At 48.8% G+C, this 13,423-nt stretch overlaps 1 protein-coding gene across 1 annotated transcript; it reads right to left on the bottom strand.

Moving 5' to 3' along the window:
• Positions 1 to 750: 750 nt before the first annotated feature.
• Positions 751 to 8,956, bottom strand: Lgalsl (galectin like). The gene is made up of 5 exons (XM_045137665.1): positions 8,887 to 8,956; positions 7,935 to 8,006; positions 7,720 to 7,808; positions 6,709 to 6,886; positions 751 to 3,883 (listed from the first exon to the last, which is right to left on the bottom strand). Exons 1-5 carry the CDS (start codon positions 8,920 to 8,922, stop codon positions 3,740 to 3,742), a joined length of 519 nt encoding a protein of 172 aa, XP_044993600.1. The 5' UTR covers positions 8,923 to 8,956; the 3' UTR covers positions 751 to 3,739.
• Positions 8,957 to 13,423: the final 4,467 nt, after the last annotated feature.

Raw genomic sequence — 13,423 nt, 5'->3', positions numbered from 1 at the left:
CGTGAAGACAGCTCAAATTATGCAAGTGCAAGGAAGCCAATCCTAAAGTATTATGGGGTGAATGTTGTGTGATTCTGTCTTTTATAACATTCTGGAAAATGCAAAGCGCTAGGGAGGAAGATTTGTGGCTGCCTAATCAAAGTTAGCAATTGTGAACAAATTTGACCGGAAAGAGAAAGCACGGAGAACGGGAGTGGGTGGGTGTGGATTCCACACCTTGATGAAGACTTTCTCAATCTACACAATGAGCTGAAATTCAGAGAACCGGGGCTGGAGAGATGGCTTAGCGGTTAAGCGCTTGCCTGTGAAGCCTAAGGACCCTGGTTCGAGGCTCGGTTCCCCAGGTCCCACGTTAGCCAGATGCACAAGGGGGCGCATGCGTCTGGAGTTCGTTTGCAGAGGCTGGAAGCCCTGGCGCGCCCATTCTCTCTCTCTCTCCCTTTATCTGTCTTTCTCTCTGTGTCTGTCGCTCTCAAATAAATAAAAAAATATATATTAAAAAAATTCAGAGAACCGTACACCAAAGGGGAAACCTGCTGCATGCAAAATTACTTTATTATGTTTTACTTAGTATTCAAAAAGAACCCATGCATCCACAACGTAAGCTTATTAGGTCTCTGGAAGTCTCTGAGCCATCTTTGATAAAGGGAAGCCTTTATCAATGTGGGAAACACATGAGGGACCAACTGCTACACCGCATGGTCTATGACGATCACAGCACGCCTGACGTGTAATAACCAGGAAGCCATCTTGTAGAAAATTCCTTTATTATAGTGCAAATGCTTCTCAGCAGTGACATGAGTAACAACACATTTAATATTTTACACCACACAGTAAATAAGAAAGTGGTTTTTTTGTTTTTTTGAAAATATCTTATAGGAACATTACTTCTCTATTAATGCCGGAAATGCCAAGGTAGCTTCTCTCAAGGCAACAAGGCCTCTCCCTCTTTTAGACACTTGCTTTCAAAAACAAATGGATTGGCCATTTAATACACCATCCACTGTTAAGAGTGATCTATTTTTGAACTGAAGTTGGTAAGGTTTGCAATGGGGCTTCAAAATTTAAAAAAGATTAAAAAAAAAAACACTTTAAGACAATTCTGGGATAGCTCAAAAAGTAGAAGTGGTTTCTATGAGCTTTGTGGTTACACGCGTTCACTGCAATTTGCTGCAGAGATTGTCAAGAGCCTGCTGTTCACTTCCCCAGAGTCTGATTGTTCACCTTTGGTTTTGGATATGGTAAAACTGGGACTCTGGTCAAAAATAACTCCTTACATACGCAAATACTTTCTTTCCTGTGAAGCTCCGAACTGCGCGTCCTGTCCTGCAATCCCCGCGTGCGCCGCCGTTCACGCAGCTATCCGGAATCGCAGGGGGTGGACCGCAGGAGCCCACCGAATTTTGAGGAAACAAAGGGTTAACACTGCATTGTCACACTAAGCCACCTAAGGGCTAGAGTGCTGATGAGTTACCTGACAGGTCACTTCCAACACTTGTGTTCCCGGTTCTTCTAGATTCCACTAACTTATGTACGCTTGGCCACTCACAAGAGCCCTCCCCTCGGGTCTTACCCCCTGAGTTGAATCAAAGCCCTTACAGACATATTGCAGGATGCCTCCTAAGTGTCTTGATGAACATTCCTCAGAAGTGGCTTATAAGCCGTGAGAACATCATCACAGGCTTGAGAACACCCGGAGCCGCGGAACAGCCCAGTGGCGGTCAAACAAGCCGGCTGGTCAGTAAAGCTGGTCAATGTGCAGCCAGCTGTGGCGGGGAAAGTGTCTTTGCATATGACACCATCGAACTGTGCGGGACAGTTTCTAAGTTGAGAAGAATCCAAATATATCATCTGTAAAAAAATTTCACTATTTTCATTTATTTAGCTTAGACTTTGGTACTGAAACACTGTCTCCATTTTCACCACATGGAAACAAGGAGGCCACTTCAGTGCCTCTGCGTGTCACGTAAAAGAAAAAGTTGAAAAGCAAAGCTGGACAAGGAGTTGTCCTGACAAGATGCAGTTCACTGCTCAAACAAAACCTAAATTATATATAAATATACCCTCACCCCAGCGCCTCTTTCTTCCCCCACTACCCGGACAAAGCAATGCTAATGGTCTTTTTCTTTGGGGCAAAAGCACCTTTTTCCCCCTTTTTTAAAAAAATTCAATGCCTAGGGTTTCCCTAGCCTTTCAGTGACTATTACAAGTGCATAGCCTTTGCCTGGAGACTAATACTTGATCAGTTCCACAAGTGTGGGCAGCATGATTTCATTGGAAGCATTTATACTGTTGGCTGGTCTCAGAGACTTGGAGTCCCAAGAGGTAACCTTTGAGATAGACTACGTGGATCTTTTCATAAAATCTGGATCCCATCTTATTCTACCTCCCCCAAGCCATCACAGAGGAAGTCTTCACTGAAGATCCAAAGACATCGCTTAGGGACCCTGGGGAGGGCTTCATAAGAAAAGTTAAACAATGAACTCGCAGCTCAAGTTGATATAAATTATTTCAAAGTGAGTGATTTGGGCAATTTGATTCTGCTTTACATTGCATTCCAGAATCATTGTTTTTTGGGTTTTTTTCTTTCCCCCTTTGAGATAGAATCTTGCTCTAGCCCAGGCTGACCTAGAATTCACTATATAGTCTCAGGCTGGCCTCAAACTCACAGCGATCCTCCTACCTTGACCTCCCAAATGCTGGGATTAAAGGCGTGCACCACCATGTCCAGCCAGAATCCTTTTTACTATAACATATTATACTATTTCGAAGTTTACATGATTGTTACTTTAAAAATTGTCTATGCAATCACCTGTTATATGCTTTCAATTAATTTAGTAACAACTTAATGAGCTATTATGTAAACCTAAGGAGTAGTTAATCTTAAGAGAGCCAATACTGTGTTAACTCACAGTAAAGAGAAAAAGCAATATAAACAGAATTTCACATAATCGACAAAAATCTGAAAAGCAGTTTTATAGAAATACTGCAAATTTTTCCCAAAAGCACTTATAGCAATTTATATTAAGAAAGTCTAAGATTAGGGATATGAAGACTATGACCTAATTCTTTAAGGTACAGACTTACCTGTTTTATGATTACAATCTATAATCCCCCCTCAGACCTAAGCTCATAATTTGCAGATACTGCTTATCCTCTGATACATTAATACATACATCAAATATAAATAAATACGAGTTTTGAAAAGTTAACAATACGCTGTGCAAAAAGAAAAAAAAAAAACCCGCAAGAAAACAAAACAAAACGAAACCAAACTTTGAACAACCTACATTCTATGTAAATACCCTGACTAAAATGTCGGTTGTGCTACACAATTCCACTTCAGTGCTGAAATGCACTGATTCTGATGTACCGTTGTTGCTCTTAATGTCTTTTAGCACTTTTATTTCTAAACATCATCTTGCATTGAAATGATGAATAATTTGCTACCAAATCACAAATCATCACAAATCCATCTCACTTGAGTCTGAAAAAAGAAAAAGAAGGTCCAACATCCAAGTGTTACATTGTTTGGAGTAATGGCTCGGTGTCTTTGTCCAAAAGCTGTCTTCCTCTGGGCAAACCACTGACGAGGCTGTCATCCTGGATTTAAAGTGCACAGAAAGGCGAGACAGTGAAGCTTGCCTTGTGTTTGCAAGTCTCCAGACGTTGCTAGGTTACTTCCTCCAGACTGACAGCTCCGCGGCTGTGGTACCAGACAGGAGCGCTTCACATCCCGTCAGCCAAGCTTGGTGATCTGGAGGTCCCCGTTGATCTTTATGGTATCAATGGCAGACAACGTTTGGATGCGATGGTAGAAATCAAAAAGCTGGTGTCCATCCACAAACACTCTGAAACGCGGGTGCTCACAAAGAATTTCCACCTGGGAGGGACAAATTAAGAGCCTCAGTGCGCGGTCTGAATGAGCCACGCTGCGGACCACAAGCAAACAGGGCTCCGCTTCAGAGAAAGGAAGGGGGCGTTCCCAGCGCGTCTCGAGCATCACAGGGCTCTGCGCTGTGCAGAGGGCTGAGTTAGAGCAGACAGCTGGGGTCCAATCCCCCAAGCCCCAGTTCAGGAGATCCAGGGTAAGGGCCAAGGATCTGTGCTTTCACCAAGTTCCAAGGTCAAGGGTGAGCAGCTGGGTCAGGAAAGACACCGTGAGAACCGCTGCTCCCACTTTTCTCCACTTCTAAGGAGTTTAAACTGCTTGGGCTTCTGCCCGCATTCCCAAAGTGATGTAAAGCAGCATGGATTTCTTCACATGGCGCTTAATGCCATCGTTGTCATTCTCCCCCGCGCCCCCCCCACCAGCCTTAGAAAATTCCATCCCACCTTCACAGTAACTATCCCAAAGCAGGACTATATCTGTGAGCAGCATCTGATCGTCTAGACAAACATCGTAGAGAGAGAGAGGGAGGGTCACATAGTAATTACCACTGGACCAAGAATGTGTAATTAACAAAGCTTGGTTAAGCCAGACAAATACTGATTCCACATGGTAAAGTTGTTTCTTTAAGTAATTCGTGATAGAGTTTAATTATTGGCTCCATTACTGTTTAAATTATACCAACAAGGAAGACCTATTTCACTCCATTTTGTGGTTGGAAGTTGGATAGCATTAGATTCCTCCTTGTCACAAGCTCTGGCTGCCCACAACCATGAATTAGGCAAGGTTTGAGGAGCTCATCGGGACATGGCGATTCTAGCTATCCATATATTTTTTGGAGGCAGTGTCTCATTCTAGCCCAGGCTAATCTGGAACTCACTCTAGCCCAGGCTAGCTTTGAACTCATGGTAATTCTCTTACTTCAGCCTCCCAAGTGCTGGAATTAAAGGCACTTACCACCACATCTGGCAGGACATTCCTAGTCTAAAGAAGGGGATTGGGTGGGATAAAGGAGGGAAGGTACCTTCCCATGACCACGATGATAAGGGGAACCATCTCAATTCTGCCACTGATGTAAAAGTCATGGAGTTCTATTTTGCCCTCAGCCAGTAAAGAAAGAAATAATCAGGCTGGAGAGATGGCTTAGCAGTTAAGGAGTCTGCCTGTAAAGCCAAAGGATCCTAGTTCAATTCTTCAGGACCCATGTTAGCCAGATGCACAAGGGGGCGCATACATCTGGAGTTCGTTTGCAGTGGCTAGAGGCCCTGGCACGCCCATTCTCTCCCTCTGCCTCTTTCTCTCTCAAATAAATAAGATATTTAAAAAGAAAAAAGAAAGAATCGTAAGGTCAAGGCCACGAGAGGAACAACACAGGAAGGACAGTTCTGTTTGATCGGAGCTTTCGTAAGTTGCAATTATTGTGATGAGTGAGAACAGGATGTGCTGCGGAAACCTCCTCCACCAGGTCCAATGTAGCAGGGAGTCCTTACTGACTTGCATCTCTCTCTCTCTTTTTTATTTTTAAAATATCTTATTTATTTGAGAAAGAGAAGGGGAGAGAGAGAGAGGCAGCCATTGCAAAGGAACTCCAGACACATGCACCATCTTGTGCATCTGCCTTACGTGGGCCCTGGGGAATCGAACCTGGGTCCTTTGGCTTTGCAGGCAAATGCCTTAACCACTAAGCCACCCCTCCAGCCCCTGACTTGCATCTCTTATGTGGCATTATCCCGCAATGAGGAAGGTACTGTCAGTGCCGCTTGATGAGATGGCAAGTTTGGGTTGTGTTTCCTGCCTGCAAGATAGTGGAAAGGAAATGCACATTCATCCAGGCCCAAGGGAAGAAATCTGTCAGCCGCAGAGCCATGACCATGAAACTGGTGGAGGCTTAATTAACCCGGGGGGGAAACAAGCATATAGATATGGCCTCATTAGCAAAGAGGACAAGAGAAAGGGAAGTGATAACTTGCAAAATTGTTTTTAAAGTCATAACTAATAAGGTTTTGAGCTAAAGGATGAGGGAAGAAAAAAATGAGGAAAATTCTGGATATTTATTAGTATTTAATAATCAGACTCTTGGGGGCCGGTAATCACTGTATGTCTGATACTACGTTGGATATTACATAGAAAGTATTTACTAAAGTAAAGCTTGCAGCTGGGCTAATCTGAGTTGCTTGGGAGGCTGAGGCAAGAGGATCATAAATCCAAGGACCTATCTGGATTAGAGTGAATTCAATGGCAGCCTGGGAAACTCAGTGAGACTCTGTCTCAAAATACAAAGTAAAAACAGGGTTGGGGAGATGTTCAGCTCTTTGCCTAGCATGCACAAGGTCCTGGATTCCACCCCGACTAGTGCCCCCCAATACATGAATTAATTAGTATTTGCCATATTAGCTAAGCAGAAATACAACTAAGGATGTCATCTGGAAATGTACACATGCATACATTAAATATATGAGCTAAACAGAACCAAGAGCTGCTGTATCAAGTATTAATTTTTTCTTTTTCTTTTTTTGGTTTTTCGAGGTAGGGTCTCACTCTAGCCCAGGCTGACCTGGAATTCACTATGTAGTCTCAGGGTGGCCTCGAACTCACAACAATCCTCCTACCTCTGCTCCCCGAGTGCTGGGATTAAAGGCGTGCGCCACCACGCCCGGCAAGTATTAATTTCTATCAGCAAGTTGACCTCCTTTTATTTTTTCATGACTGAGTGACAAATTTCCTGGGCATGCAGAGGCTCTTAAAGAGCTTTTGGCACACACTGGATAAGAACATCACAGCCCTGCCAGTGGTTGCAGCCAAAGCCTGGAAGAACCTACCCTGAATGGCTGGTCTGGGATGAACGGAAAGTAAGGGATGGCCGACTGCTCTTCGCCTCTTTCCCCGGATATGCAGGAGTTTCTGAGCAGCTGCCGTTCTGTGAACACTGCCTTGAGCTCAATGGCCACATCGGCGGGGGGATCTTCCGAGTCCCCGCAGGTTAAGCTGATGGCAAAGCTGAAAAGAGAACGATGTCACGTACCCGGGGTTGGCTGTGTGCCGCGGCAACCTGCCTCTCCCCTCCTCCTGTGCGCTGCGTCCTTTCCCACAGGCTACTTCTAACGCCGGACTTTAGTCCAACCAGTAGACTTTTGTCACCCTGGTGAAAAACTTCTGTGCAATTGGGAGTGATAGAAACTAAAGATTTTGGGGCTGGAGAGATGGCTCAGCCGTCAAGTCACTTGCCTGCAAAGCCAAAGGACCCGGGCTCGATTCCCCAGGGCTCACGTAAGCCAGATGCACAAGGGGGCACATGCATCTGGAGTTCGTTTGCAGTGGCTGAAGGCCCTGGCGCGACCATTTTCTCTATCTACCTGCCTCTTTCCTCTCCCTCTCTCTCTGTCACTCTCAAATAAACAAATAGAATGTCCTTAAAAAAAAGAATTCAAATGCCCCAAGACATCCACCCACCTGTGGGTTACTCTACCTCAGGATTCTCAAAAACAGCCCAAGAAATTAGGAGAAGTAATATTTGATAAAGCTTAGTTCTTGTTCATACTTCTAAGTTTTTGTTTCAAGAATCATGTTTCCAAACCATTAAAAAAAAAAAAAAAAAAAAAAAAGGATAGATAGAAACTCCTTGGGCCTCCCTAAGGGTCAAAGAGAAAATATGGGGCTATTTTTATCATCTCTGATATAAATAGCTATCTGGAGAAATGATGGCTGGGATTCGTACGCATTCTTTTCATGGGAACATGGTACTTTCTTGGCACTGTGAGCCAGCAACACAGACAAGTAGGAGAGCGGGCAGAGCCCTGCCACGGCTCCATCGGCTCTGGCTCTGTTCTTACCTCTCCGGGTTGAGGTCGACGATGCCCATCACCAGTACCTTCTTGCCCGGTCTCATGCCACCTTTAATGTGTCCACAAAAGGGAACTATCTGCGAAAGGAGGGGAGGGGAAACATGAAGTTTACAGGCTGCGGGAGAAGAGCGAGAAGAGCCCCAGCAGGCGGAGGGCCTGCAAGCGCGAGCTCCAGGCAGGCAACCCGGCACGCCATCGCTTACCAGTCGTGGGAAGTACACATCGGCTTGAACCGGAGAACCCAGGGAGTTGTTCAAGTGCCCATCGTCCAGTTTCTAAAAATAGAAGCACACTGATTGGCTTTCCACCGGCTTTTTTTTTTTTTTTTTGCTTAGGGGGTGAAGGGAAGAACCCACACAAATCTGGCAGAATCCAGCAGCCCCTGCACAGACAGACAGACAGACAGACACACACAGTGTCTGCACACCATGCCTCTTCAGAGCCCCTTAAATAACCGTGTAACCAAACCCGGAGGTGCGGGGGGGGGGGGGTTGGCTTTGCGCTAGGTTAGCTCAAACCTCAAGATTTCTCCAGTCTCCACGGAAGCAGATCAGATTCAAAGTGGACTGGGGGTGGGGTGGGGGGAAGCCCGAGCCTGTGTGGGTGGCCCGCAGGGTCCCCTCCGCAACCACAAAAGCCCGGGGCCTGTCCTGGGAGGAGGGGGGGGGGGACACGTGGCTTTAAGTGTCCACTTCTCTCGGGAGCCCTCCCGTGCACCCACCCATCCCCCCCCTTGCACAGCACCCTTTTTTCCAAAGGGGGAAATCCCCAGGACGTCGGGGTGTGTGTGTGCGCGCGCGCGTGGGGGGGGGGGGGGGGGTCCGGGGACACACTCACCCACGTGCACTCACACGTGCACACACCTGGCCGGCGCTTGCACAGGGGGAGGATGGGGAGGGGGGAGCCCTCGAGTCTTCCCCTGGTGCACCCCAGCACCTGGAGCTCCTCCGGTGCCTCCCTGCCCCGGTGCACGCCCCCAGCACCCCGTGCAAGGGCTCCGCAGGTGCCCGGGTGCCGCCGCGCTCCCGGGGAGGTTGGGGTGGTGGTGGCGCGCCCGGGCTGGGCCTGCAGCTGGGTCCCCCCCCCACCCCCGCACACACACACCCCCCGCCGCCCCGGGCCCCGCTCTCCCCGCCTCCCGCCCGCCTCACTCACCACGACCGCGTCGCCGTCGGCCACCGACCCCGCCATGTTCCGTACGGGGCGGGCGGAGGCGAGCGGGCGCCCCGGCGGCGGCGGCGGCTGCGGACGCGGGATCCCCGGGGCGCGCCCTGCGCGGGTCCGAGGCGGGCCGGCGCGCACGCGCACGCAACGGCAGGGCACGCGCACGCACGCACGCACACGCGCGCTCCCGCGGCCCAGGGAGGGAGGGAGGGAGGGAGGGAGGGAGGGAGGGAGGGAGGCGGGATGGAGGCGAAGGGGGACAGGCCGAGGCGGGCCGGGTCCCCGAGAGCCGCAGAGCGCCGCGGCGAGGGCCCCGGCGGCATTTAAAGGCTCCCCCCCGGGCGGGGCGGTCGGCGCAGGCTCACTCCGGCCCCGCCCCCGCCCTCGGGGGGTGGGTGGGCTGGGGGAGGGACGGGCCCCGTCGGGCTCAGGTGGGTGGGCGGGGTCGGGCCTGCCAGGTGACAGGTGCTCGGGGACACCCCTTTGCCCTTCCCGGGCCTGTCCTCCGGCCCGCGTCCTGGCATGGTGGTGGTGGTGGTGGTGGTGGTGGTGGTGGTGGTGATGGGGTCCGGCAGGTGCAGGGAAGACGGGGGCGGGGGCTGGGGCACACCGGTAAGTGCAAGGGTTCGAGGCTCACCGGAGGAGATCGGGCGCGGTGGCGCGCGCCTTGAATCCCAGCGCCCGGGAGGCGGAGGTAGGAGGGTCGCTGTGCGTTCGAGGCCACCCTGAGACGACAGAGTGAATTCCAGATCAGCCTGGGCCAGAGTGAGGCCCTACCTCGAAAAACCAAAAGAAAAAAGAAGAAGAGGCCGGGAAGATAGGAACGTAGGAATTTGCTGTCCCACGGGTCTACGCATCCTGCAGTCTAGGCTTCCCCTGGCCGATCTGGGGGTCCAGGGAGGTGCTCTTGGGCAAGGGTGCTGTTTAAATCACCAATTAAAGTGGACACAGTTGCTGGCCTCGTCCTTGACCTCCCCCCCCCCCTTCCCAAACTCGCTTGCCTAGTCTGGACTACTTCTCAGTGAAGATTTCCTGACAGTCTTCTGGAACTGCTTCCCAGGGGATAACCCCTTCCCCCCCCCCCACTTTCATGCTAAGGGATAAATTCCTTTATGGTATTCCCACACGGGAATGATTGTGTAAGCTCAGACAAAGCTGTATGAACCTACCCTCTGTTGGGTGATAATCCCAAGGCTTTCACAGTCCGCTGTGTGAATCACCAGGGTGTTGCACAGTAAAGAAGCAGGAACGCGGGGGGAGCTACTGTAACCCCAGAGGGGCCTTCTGCCTGGCCCCCCCTCGGGGTTGCCGCCTTGGGTGTTTCTTTTTTCCCTTTATGGACCAGGGCTGTTCACATAATCTCAGGGGTGCAGCGCACGTCTGTAATTCACAGTCAAGGCCTTTGTGGAAGTGGTTCCCTCAATTAGAGGCTGAAGTACTGCATAATTGGTGGCTCACATTTTTGCCCTTGTTTACCAGTCTGAGCTCAAAAGAAAAACATCACACAAGAAAGTTAACATTTTGAAATCCTACTTTGAGCATCTCGGTTTCTTTCTTTCTTTCTTATTTTGGTTTTTCGAGGTACGGTCTCACTCTAGCTCAGGCTGACCTGGAAATTCACTATGGAGTCTCAGGGTAACCTCGAACTCACAGTGATCCTCCTACCTCTGCCTCCGGAGTGCTGGGATTCAAGGCGTGCCCCACCATGCCCAGCCTTGTTTTTTTGTTTTTTGAGGTAGGGTCTCAGTCTAGCCCAGGCTGACCTGGAATTCACTATGTAGTCTCAGGGTGGCTAAAACCCTGGTACAGTGGGAAAACACCATGGTAATTATTTGTTTCAGCTAAGAATGGTAAGATAAAATATGATGAAACAGCTGGTGCCCTGGTTTCAAGTCCTGGTTCCTCGGATTGATAATTGGATAATCTTGGAAAAGTTACTTAACTTCTCAGAAGTGCCTTAGTCTGTTCACCAGAAGTGACGATGATAACAATAATGCTGCTTCTCTTGGGTTCTTGTGAAGATTAAGTAAGTGGAGCCGGGTGTGGTGGCGCACACCTTTAATCCCAGCACTGGGGAGGCAGAGGTAGGAGGATCGCCGTGAATTCAAGACCACCCTGAGACTAGAGTGAATTCCAGGTTAGCCTGGGCTAGAGTAAGACCCTGCCTCGAAACCCCCCCCCAAAAAAAAAGATTAAGTAAGTGGGACCCTGCATTTTCCTGACACATGGAGTGAATTTATTCTACAGACCTCCTGAGTGCGGGCCGCCATCTACCAGGAACTGGGGATCCACCAGGGACATGGTTGTTGAGGTTACAGACTACTGAGGAAAGGCAGTCAAGGAGCAAACTACGCAACATGTTATCCAACAAAGGTGCCAGAGAAAAGCAAAGCAGTGTTGGGGGAGCGGGATGGTTCTGTTTAGGTGGCGCCCTCGGGGGAAGCCACTTCTGGTTGTGACATTTGATTCTCTGAAGTCTGAGGAAGAAAGGGAGGGTGTTGCTTGGACCTCTGGAAGAGGTAGCTGGCAAGGCGAAGGTCCCCAAAGTGAGAGGGTATGGTAGTGACTGTGGAGGTAAATCTTCAGGCATGGGTGGTCTTTGCAGAGGGGGGCTTTTCCCCTGGGAAGATATTGGGAGTGGCTGAGCAAGGGAGTGACAGTTGCTTTTTTTTTTTTTTTTGTGATCAAGGGGCTGCAAACCCAGGGCCTTGAATATGCTGGGCAGGCACGTTGCCACTGGAGCACTGGTATGGGTGTGAGGGTCCATGACAAGTCCTAACAGTGTCACGAACCCTTGACAGTTCATATCCCTTCTGGGTCTGCTTCCTCAGTCCCAGAATTAGGAGGTTGGCCTCATTCATCATTCCATCTTAGCTCTCAGCACTTTGTTCCTGAAAAGCTAAGTGCATAGCAACCACATCTCAGGGGGGTTGAGAGGAGGTGCTACTGAATTACCATCCTGTGTATGACCTTGCCTTGAGTCTTGAGATAAAAGTTTGTGTACGGAAAAGAATAACCTGTGATTTATTCTGTGAGTGGAGTTTAAGATATTTGGATTGCTTAAGATGAGTTCATTTTCTTTCTTTTTTAAAAAAATTTATTTGAGGGCTGGAGAGATGGCTTAGCAGTTAAGCGCTTGCCTGTGAAGCCTAAGGACCCCGGTTCGAGGCTCGGTTCCCCAGGTCCCACGTTAGCCAGATGCACAAGGGGGCGCATGTGTCTGGAGTTCGTTTGCAGAGGCTGGAAGCCCTGGCGCGCCCATTCTCTCTCTCTCCCTCTATCTGTCTTTCTCTCTGTGTCTGTCGCTCTCAAATAAATAAATTAAAAAGAAATGTTTAAAAAAATTTATTTGAGAGTGAGAAAAAAATGGGCATGCCAGGGCCTTCAGCTGCTGCAAACAAACTCCAGATGAGTGTGCCTCTTTGTGCGCATTGTGACCTTGAATGTTTGTGTCACTGTGTATCTGGCTTAGGTGGGACCTGGAGATTCGAACATGAGTTCTTAGGCTTTGCAGGCAAGCCCCTTAACTGCTAAGCCATCTCTCCAGCTCAAGATGAGTTTCTTAAATTTTGAGGCCATGAAGAAGAAAGGCATTTAGCCTACCCAGAATACCTTAACGTGGAAAATGGCCTCCCTGCCAAAAAAAAAAAAGTGCTTGATTTCTGTTCAGTCCATCTAAGTGGTTGATTTTGCATATGGGGAACAGAGAAAAAGTCCAAAAGGTTACTTTCTTTCTTTCTTTCTTTTTTGCTGTAACTGAAAGTGAAGCAAGGCTGAATTACCTCTCAAAGAGAAAAGCCATTATCAAATTAATGAACAAAGAACTTACTTTTTTCTTGACTTGTGCAGTAAAAGATAGGCAAGTTTTACACTCTTTTGATTATAGGCATTTGTATTTAAAAACATTAACCAAGACCGTGTAAATACAACTGAAATTCAAGATAGACTGCATTTCTAGTAGAAATTAAAAAAAAGAAAAGCCTCAAAGAGGGTAGTCAAGTATGATTGGTCTTGAAAAACGTGCAAATAGGACTTTGAAGATGGATGGCCCAGAATTTCTAATACTGGCAGGAGAAGGAAGTCCAGACAGCAGTGGCCATTTCATCAGCGTTGCTGTGGCGGGGGTTACGGTGGGGCCGGAGGAGGGGTCTACAGATGGCTCCACAGACCCCTGAGAGGGAGGCTGGCCGGTCAGCACCCTGGTGGGTGCAGCTGCCACCTCACCGCGTCCTTGTAAGCGTGAGATGTGTGTGCCTTTTGCATTCTGTTCTACATTATGGCCGCGTTCATTCTGATACAAGCCTAACGTACCTGCCATCCGTGCACACTCATTAAAATGGAAACATCGCAAACACCGTGTCTGTTGCTTGGTGGCACTGCTGCCTTCTGCCCCTCGGCTGGCAGCGGTGGCCAGAGCCCACTTTGAAGAATAGGGCCCTGCACAAGGTTATAGGGCCCTTTAGGCTTTTAGTTCGCCCCAACTTCTGTTGTCAGCATTCACATAAGACAGCCAAACACCCAACCTGAG

Source organism: Jaculus jaculus, chromosome 18 (genome assembly GCF_020740685.1).
Source record: "Jaculus jaculus isolate mJacJac1 chromosome 18, mJacJac1.mat.Y.cur, whole genome shotgun sequence".
Lineage (NCBI taxonomy): Eukaryota > Metazoa > Chordata > Mammalia > Rodentia > Dipodidae > Jaculus > Jaculus jaculus.
Note: the sequence above shows the minus strand (reverse complement) of the source record. Positions and strands in the feature narration are given on the sequence as shown.